The 9174-nt window shown below is 53.6% G+C and overlaps 1 protein-coding gene across 1 annotated transcript; it reads left to right on the top strand.

The window, feature by feature from the left end:
- Nucleotides 1-6124: 6124 nt before the first annotated feature.
- Nucleotides 6125-7496, top strand: LOC103696474 (alpha/beta-Hydrolases superfamily protein). The gene has a single exon (XM_008778122.6). The coding sequence runs from the start codon at nt 6262-6264 to the stop codon at nt 7324-7326; it is 1065 nt and encodes a 354-aa protein (XP_008776344.3). The 5' UTR covers nt 6125-6261; the 3' UTR covers nt 7327-7496.
- Nucleotides 7497-9174: the final 1678 nt, after the last annotated feature.

Raw genomic sequence — 9174 nt, forward strand, 5'->3', positions numbered from 1 at the left:
GAGCCTCGGAACATTCCACTCGTTGGTCGGCCAAGGCTGGCGCAAGCCGAGGCGACCGGTCGGGGCTTCCGGCTAGTCTGCTCCCGGGATGATCATCGGGCTAGCCAGGCATCCGAGGGCCGAGCCTCGGGACATTCCGCTCGCTGGTCGTGCGCTTGTCGCTCGCTGCCCGACGGGGTTTCTCCGTGGCCAGCCGCGATCATGTTTCTCCTTTTCTCTAAGCGTTGCCTGGGGGAACACGAGAAGGGCATTAAACGCTAATTAATGCGTTACCTGGGAAATCGGATCGCCAGCTGCTTTGGGTTGAGGGTTTGGGATCCTCGGTCCTCAGCTCCACGGATTCTCCACCTCTTCTTTGCTTTCTTTACTCCCTAATTCCCCTCTGGGAATTCCTTGTAATCACACGAGCACGCCATTGTAACCAGAAATTATTGAAATGAAAAGTGTTGCACCTTTTCAAATTGTCTTTCTGGCCTTGTTGTTCTACTGGTAATACATCCGCAGGTTAGCGGAATTCCAGCCCCTTGGAATTTCTCGGCCATCTAGGGCTTCCAACTGGTAGGAGCCAGGTCGGTTTACCCAACGAACTTTATACGGGCCTTCCCAATTCGGCGCTAGCTTCCCACCTTCCGTAGGTTGAGATGCCTTAGCTCGCCTCAGCACCAGATCTCCAATTCTGAAAAGCTTCGGTCGGACTTTGGAGTTGTAATATCGGGCCACCCTCCGCTGATACATTGCCATCCGAACCTGCGCCATTTCCCTTGCTTCTTCCAAGAGATCCAGGTTCCCTCGGAGTTGCTCCGAGTTGGCCTCGGGTCGGTGTGCGGCTACCCGAGGTGAGGGAAGTCCGAGCTCTACGGGGACAACGGCTTCCGTGCCATAGGTTAGGCTGAAAGGCGTCTCCCCGGTAGGAGTCCGATGCGTGGTCCGATACGCCCAAAGGACATTCTCGAGTTCCTCGACCCAAGCTTGCCCCGTCCGTCCGATCCGCGCTTTGATACCTTGGAGGATTGTCCGATTTGTGACCTCGGCCTCGCCGTTGGTTTGGGGATGCGACACGGACGTGAACCGATGTTCGATCCCGAACTCCTAGCAGAAGTCTCGGAAATGCTTGTTATCAAACTGTCGACCGTTATCTGAGATGAGGACCCGAGGTACCCCAAATCGGACAATGATGTTCTTCTTTACGAACTTCCGGACTTGCGCCTCCGTGATGGTGGCCAGTGGCTCTGCCTCCACCCACTTGGTGAAATAGTCGATGGCGACAATCAAAAATTTCCGCTGGGCCGAAGCGATGGGGAATGGTCCGAGGATATCCATTCCCCACTGTGCAAAGGGCCAGGGGGCGGTGATTGGCGCCAAGGGAACAGAGGGGACTCTCTGGATGTTGGCGTGGCGCTGGCAGGCGTCGTATTTCCGTACGTGATCCTTTGAGTCTTCCAATAAGGTCGGCCAATAGTAGCCTTGCCTCATGATCTTATGTGCCAGGGACCTAGCCCCCAGGTGCGATCCGCAGATGCCTTCGTGGACTTCGCTGAGGGCGTAAGCCGCTTCCGAAGGGCGGAGGCACCTTAAGAGGGGGGCGGTGAACGAGGTCCGATACAGCCTCCCTTCGTAGAGTACGTAGTGGGCGGACTTCATAACAAGTCGCCGAGCTTGATCTTCATCTTCGGGGAGGATCCCTTCGGCGAGGTAAGCTACAAGCGGGTCCATCCAAGATGGTTCCGGATCAATTGCCATTACCGCTTCAGCCTCGCCGATGCTCGGGGCATCTAGGGTCTCCAGGTATATCGCCCTTGACAAGTTGTGTGCCTCAGCGCCCACCAAGCGGGACAACCTGTCGGCCCTAGCATTTTCGCTCCTTGGGACCTGCTGAATGTCAATACTGCCGAGGTCGGGAATGAGTGCTTGCACCTTCCGGACGTAGCTCTGCATGGTCGGGCTCCGTGCCTCGAACTCCCCTCGAACCTGCCCGACCACCAGCTGGGAGTCGGTGAAGACCTTCAGACGCCGGATGCCGAGCTTCTTGGCGAGTTTGAGTCCCGTGACTAGGGCCTCGTACTCCGCCTCATTGTTGGTCACTGGAAATCCGAACCTCAAGGCATACTCGGCTATCACTCCATCGGGATTGGTAAGGACCAGCCCAGCCCCTCCACCTTCAGGGTTCGACGACCCGTCAATGTGGAGCGTCCAGATCGGGAGATCGAGGCTGGGTGTTTCCGGCGGCCTAGGTTCCGCCTCCTGCACAGTGCACTCAGCGAGAAAGTTCGCGAGCACCTGGGCCTTGATGGCGGGCCGGGGGGCGGTAGCGGATGTCGAACTCACCAAGTTCTACTGCCCACTTCACCAGCCGTCCCGCATTCTCAGGATTGCTGAGGATCTGCCGCAGTGGTTGATCGGTCAAAAGGGTGACAGAATGAGCCTGGAAATAGGGGCGAAGCCTCCTGGTCGCAGTCAGCAGCGCGAAGGCGATCTTTTCAGCCTTCGTGTACCGCGTCTCGGCATCCCGGAGGACTCGGCTGGTGTAGTACACGGGCTTCTGCGCCGGCGTTGAGGCGTCGGGCTCCTCCTCTGGGGTGCCTCTTTTCGCCTTTTCTTCCCGGGCTTTAGAGGGGCCTCGGCGGCCTCCTTGTTCCGGTGGGAGGCTGCCTCCTCGGCGTCTGCATACTGGTTTGCCCGAGATAACAGCTCCGGGAAGCTCCGCGGCAGGCGTTTGTCCAGGGAGAAGGTGAGTCTGCCCTTCCGGAAGCCACGCTTCAGGGCTGAGAGAGCCACTTCCTGGCTCAGGTTCCGGACCTCCAGTGTAGCCTTGTTGAAGCGGGTGAGATAATCCCGCAGGCTTTCTCCCTCGTTTTGCCGGACATCAAAGAGGGAGTCGGAGACCAGTCGCCGCCTGCTACTGACGGCGAAATGGCTGATGAAGAAGCGGGTGAACTGGTCGAAGGACTGGATGGAGTTAGCCTCCAGGCCGGCGAACCATGCCCTTGCCGGGCCACGGAGGGTCGCCGGGAAGGCCTTGCAGAGGAGCGGATCCGATGCTCCATGGAGGAGCATAAGAGTCCTGAAACTCTCCACGTGGTCCCGCGGGTCCGCCGCCCCGTCGTAGGGTTCGATCGCCGGCATTTTGAACCCCGGCGGGTTCGGGGTCCGCAGGATCCTCGAGGCAAGCGCCGGCTGGGAGGAGATCTCCAAGTCAGCGAAGGGATCTTTGGAGTGGCCCTTCAGGACCTGGAGTTGTCTGTGGAGATCGTCCACCCGCCGGTCCAGGGAGCGCGACCGGTGGGTGGGGGACAAGGAGCGGCGCGAGGGGGACCGACTGGAGTGCGGGCCCCTCGAGGACTGGGGTGTCTGAGAACGCGCCCGGGTCCGCCTCTCGTACCCCGCACAGCTCCGATGAGAAGGTCCTGGCAGAATGGACCGCACTCGAGAATCCTCCTCGCGCCGGCGCTCCTCTCCATGGGAGAGGAAGGAGCGCGGGTTGTGAGGAAGAGGCGAGTGCTCGGGGGGCAGCGGCTCCTGAGCCCGTTGCGGCACCCGAGAGATCACACCCTGCAGATTCTGCACTGCCTCCGCGAGGGTGCGAACCTGCTGGGCTAGCTGGTCGAACTGAGCAGCTTCGACCGTCTGAATGGGAGAAGGGGCGGTGGAGTGCTGCTGAGAGTGCGTTGGGGACGCAGCAGCCTCTCGGCCGGAGGCGCGAGAGGCTCCGCGACCGGAAGCATTGGAAGCTCCACGACCACCTCGCCGTGCCATTACGATCGTTCTAAGATTCGTCCCTTCCTCTAGCGCCAACTGTTGCTGGTGGTCCAAACCGAGAACGATTGGCACTGCGGTGTGAACGGGGTTCCGTCTGAGTTGTCTTGGTTGGTGTTGGTTGCGCTCCACCTTCCGCCAAGAAACCCGCAAACAAGCCTTGCACCACCACCAGGGTGGTGATGGCCCTCCGACGGTCAAGTCAGAGGAGATTGGAGGAGGAGGAGAGGTGATAATCGCAAGTAAGAGAGTGCTCTGGGAGATATTGCTCACCCTCCCTCCTTTCTCCCCCCAGCCGCATATATACCTGGCTGGGGGGTCTCTCAGGGGGGTTCGTTATCGTGGGGCACGATGGTGTGGCCACTGACATGGCCGTTACAGGGCGTCGTGGAGCAGCACCGGGTACGGCCACGTCAGGGCATAGTGGGGCTCCGCTTTGTACGGCTGATGCAGGAGATCGTGGAGCAGCATCGGATACAGCCGTTGCAGGGAGTAGTGGAGCAGGAGGCCGCGGCGTGCCTCTGGGGAATAGCCTGTCGTTATCAAGAGATCTCCGACTCGGGGTCGGAGCGCTGGATCAAGGGGCAGCCGACTCGGGGTCGGGCTGCGGAGCCGAGGATATCCGACTCGGGGTCGGATTGCTGGATCAAAGGGCAGCCGACTCGGGGTCGGGCTGCGGAGCCGAGGATGTCCGACTCGGGGTCGGATTGCTGGATCAAAGGGCAGCCGTAGTCTTCCTGGGCGCGCGTGCCGGTCACGTGGGGCATGGCGGCTTATTTCCCCGTAACAAAAGTTATTTAATAATTGTTAAGAAATCTCTCTTTAAATAAATGCTAGAAGCCTTCAACTTCTGCAAAGTATAAATCAATCTCTCCCATGCCATTCGTAATTCCGCCATCGGCGCCGCTACAGTATCAAAAACTTTGATACCTTCAGCAGCTAAGAATTCTAGTATCATTTTTTGTAACAAAATCTGGTTCACCAAAAAAACTTCTCTTTATTATACTGCTATCGAAGTTAACCTTTAGGGCTCGTTTGGTTCGCGGGAAGCATTTTCCTTCCTAGGAATATGATTCCTGGGAAACAAATTCCTAGGAAGAGAATGCCTAGAAAAGTATTTTTGGCATGTTTGGTTGACCATGGGAAAGTGACAAATTTCCAAGGTGCTTATGTTTGGTTGGCCATCCACTTTCCTAGGAAAGTTATATATAATTCCTATTATGCCCTTAATAAAAATTAGGTTTTTAATGCCTCTTTAATGCTTCTTTAATGCTGAAGGGACTTTTTGGGAAAAAGTAAAAATGGAGTGATTCCCGCCTCATGGGAAAGTAACTTTCCCATGTTTCTCATGGGAAAGACTTTCCCATGAAATGTGGGAATCACATTCCCATGGGAATATAACTTTCCCTTCTCTCTCCTTTGAAAACTCCAACCAAACAAGAAGCATCTCATTACTTTTCCGTTGACCACACTTTTCCCCCTTCTTTTCCCGCGAACCAAACGAGCCCTTAAGGAAGGAATAGGACAAAGGTATAACTAATCCAAACACCATCTCAACTCTTGCATAAGCTTGAGCAGAATATTATTTGGCATTATTTTGGCGAAACTATCAACTTGGTGGGAGATTGTGAGTTTTGTCTCGGTGAAACCGTTGATTTTATCGAGATGGATCCCGATCAATAAATAAATCGGCTGCCCTATCAGTGCTTTGACGTCACTTAATACATCACTTAATACATCATTACCTCGAAGTAATTTATATTATCTGATGGCAAAATGAATCGTAAAGAATAATTAAAAATAATCAAATGGTTAGAACTTCATTTTCGGACCTAATTACTTGGTCAATCATAATTCATCGAATGTAAGCCTAGTTGTCAGGTTTAGGACAACCATAAACCCAGCAAGACGTGGCCATTTTTATGTGGTCGCGGAGGATCCGTCAAGATGACATGCATTTCGCCGGACCAGAGTCGTTCTAAAACGAAGAACGCAAGCCGTTTAGCAGTCGGTTCTCATCTGCGCGCCCGGCACCGGAATGGTAGGTAGCCTGCAGCGAGCGCGCATGCAGGAAAGGACCAGAGCGGAGAGCGTCACAATAACTGTGAATCAATGCGTGCTATAATGATGAAAGGAACAGGTTGGCTCGCGGTCGCTCACTCAGCCAATCTCCAACCGCTCCAATAAATGATTGAGGGAGGGACCTATCTGAGCCGTCCATTTCGGCGCATGCGAAAAAATCTAATTTTTTCCTCTTTTCTGTGGAGGCCGCCGCCGGACCCAGCAAGCGAATCCTGAGGTATTCTTCCTCCACGGGGTCCTCTTTTTCGAATCTATCCTGCCAGCTCCACCTCCTCCTACCAAAAATCCATTAATGGACGGATAGCTTGATGGATGGATGGATAGACAGATAGATATCGTTCACAATCCCCCGCATCGTCGCCTGTGCCTCCTCCTTTCCCTCTTACTGGTCTAAAGAGATTGTCGTCGTTGTCCTTGTGAGTAATAATGGTTCACCCGGTGGCCGAGGCCGACGAGCGGAGCCCTTTCGGCCAGCTGACAGCGTCGGAGTTCTACGCGCGGCACTCCGTCTCCCACGGCTCCTCGTCCTTCGTCAACCCCCGGGGCCTCCGCATCTTCACCCAGTGGTGGGCCCCGGTCCCCCCAGCCGAGGTCGTCGGCACCATCGGCGTCGTCCACGGCTTCACCGGGGAGTCCAGCTGGCTCGTCCAGCTCACCGCCGTCTACTTCGCCAAGGCGGGCTTCGCGGTGGGCGCCCTCGACCACCAGGGCCACGGCTTCTCCGACGGCCTCGTCGCCCACATCCCGGACATCGAGCCCGTCGTGGACGATTGCGTCGCCTTCTTCGACGCCTTCCGCGGCCGCTACCCGCCGGAGCTGCCGTGTTTCCTCTACGCGGAGTCGCTGGGCGGGGCGATCGCGCTGCTCATCCACCTCCGGGAGCGGAAGAGGGCTCAAGATCAAAACGGGGGCGGCGTCCCCCTCCATGATGAGTGCCAGAGCTTTCGGGATTGGGACGGGTTGGTCCTCAACGGGGCCATGTGCGGCATAAGCCCCAAGTTCAAGCCCCCCTGGCCCCTGGAGCACTTGCTGTGGGTTGCCGCCGCCCTGGTGCCCACGTGGCGGGTGGCCGTCACCCGGGGCTCCATCCCGGACGTCTCCTTTAAGGTGGAGTGGAAGCGCCGGCTGGCGCTGGCGAGCCCCCGCCGGCCGGTGGCGCGGCCCCGGGCGGCGACGGCGCTGGAACTGCTGCGGGTTTGCCGGGAGGTGCAGGGGCGCTACGAGGAGGTGGCGCTGCCAATGTTGATCGTGCACGGCGGGGACGACGTCGTGTGCGACCCGGCTTGTGTGCAGGAGCTTTACCGCCGGGCGGGCAGCAAGGACAAGACCCTCCGCATCTACCCCGGGATGTGGCACCAGCTGGTCGGCGAGCCTGACGAGAACGTCGAGCTCGTCTTCGGCGTGATCCTCGACTGGCTCAAGGCCCGAGCGCTGCGGGCTGCCTCCCAACCCCAGCAGGAGCGTGTTGAAGGCGAAGCTGCTGCATTCTAATTTCTGTGAATCTTCATGTGATGAAGTTGGTGATTTCGAGAAGACAGGAATGTTCTGTTACCTGTTTGCTTATATGTCCCTTGAAAAAGGTATTTGTTAGGACTTATGGACTTCCGTATTTCAGCTCTTAGCTAGCTCCGCATGCATAAATAAATCATGGTTCGTACAAATGGAATTCTTCCCTTCGAAGCTGAGAACCTCAACGACCAAAATGTTGCGCCCAGAATACTGCATCAGTAAAGATCCTGTGATTTAAGAATCTTGGCCATGAAATTCTCAATGACAGAAAAACAAACGCCTTTATCATGGTCGCTTTTGGCAGAACCATTCTATGTTGTCCTTGTACCGCCGGCCTGAAACAGGATATTAAAACGTAAGCCCCATTTTCCAATCTGTGATGTGAAATTGTAAGGAGCTTTTTTCCAAGCGTGAAATATTTGGCTGAATGACATCGGAGGTCTTTCATCATATGAACTGACCAACTAAAGAACAGAAATTAAAAGAAGAAGACGAATCTCTGGATGACTGATGCCAACATCAATGGCGATTTTGTTGTCCTTAAAACACGTCACTTTCACTAACAGTTAGAGCCATGACACTGAACACGACGGTAAAACTTCCATTGCATTTGGAAACCCATGGGCTTATCCACCTTTTGAAATTCACCAGCTTAATATCCCGTACATGTCATTAAAGTGCATATTATCTTTCCCAGTTGTACAGAAATTAATGGCAATTCAGATATTCTCCACAGCTTTTCAAGTTGACTGTATTTTTTCTGTGCATCTACAACTCAGACTGACGAAATATAATCAACAGCTCCATCTTGTGTTACTAGTACTGCCATCCAAGCAATCAAAAGAATAATTCATAGAATGAATAACCTTTTCATTTCATTCGAATTGTCGTATATATGGGTATAGGCAGTCACTTTTAACATAAATGTTCGAACGAGGAGCCTAGCATGCATTTCTCAGCAAATGCAAGTGCTCATAGTTTTGTGACATGGTCCACATTTACATATCAGCAGGTGGATCAACCCGACGTCCATGGTCTTTTATCAGCTGGATTGATGCTTCAGTTGCATGCTCCATTGCCATACCTCGCTTAACCACCACCTGATGCATGGAAGTCATTGTGTCAGCTTTCATTTTTCATAATTGATCTGCTGCTGTTGTTTCGTTTGTACTAACTTGTTCTTACAATTAATGAATTTATTCTACCTTTTTTTTTGTGGTGGGGGGGGGGGGGGGGGGGGGGGTGGGGGGATCTATTACCGTTGAATCTAAAAATGGTCCAGAGATCAAAATTCAGTTTCAAACCATCTACAACATGAAACAATTAGGAAGAAGGATGCATGATGTGTCAAGGCATTCTAGAACTTGTGATAGAGGTTAAAGGACTCCCACCTTTGTACAACATTCATTTTCTCAAACCAGAATTTGTGAAATGGAATTGAAAATGGAATTGGGATCGACTACTAGGAACTTAAAAGATCCCTTAGTTAAATTCATCAAATGCTTAGCCCTGTCTCATCCAGTAAGGATGAAAGCCCCATCTACATCAAAAAGGAAAAGGAAAAAAAAAAAAAAAGGAAGAAAGCCCCATCAAGCATAAGCTGCCTCTCTTGACAGTCAAAGCATGGGTATTTGGAAAGCACTCCATGAGACGCTTCAGACCTCATATATTCTCCAGTCACCGTGAACAACTTCTAGAAAAATATAAATATCATGCAACAATATGCGATACTTAAAACATATTAACTACATGAATGAATTGCATCATCAGATGAATTTAGGGAAATAAGTTTGTAAGTGTTCAGTCATTTCAATAGGAGAAACAAAACTT

This window comes from Phoenix dactylifera, chromosome 16 (assembly GCF_051530095.1).
Source record: "Phoenix dactylifera cultivar Ajwa chromosome 16, Ajwa_hap1_PhDact_Kaust_v1.1, whole genome shotgun sequence".
In the NCBI taxonomy this organism is placed as follows: domain Eukaryota; kingdom Viridiplantae; phylum Streptophyta; class Magnoliopsida; order Arecales; family Arecaceae; genus Phoenix; species Phoenix dactylifera.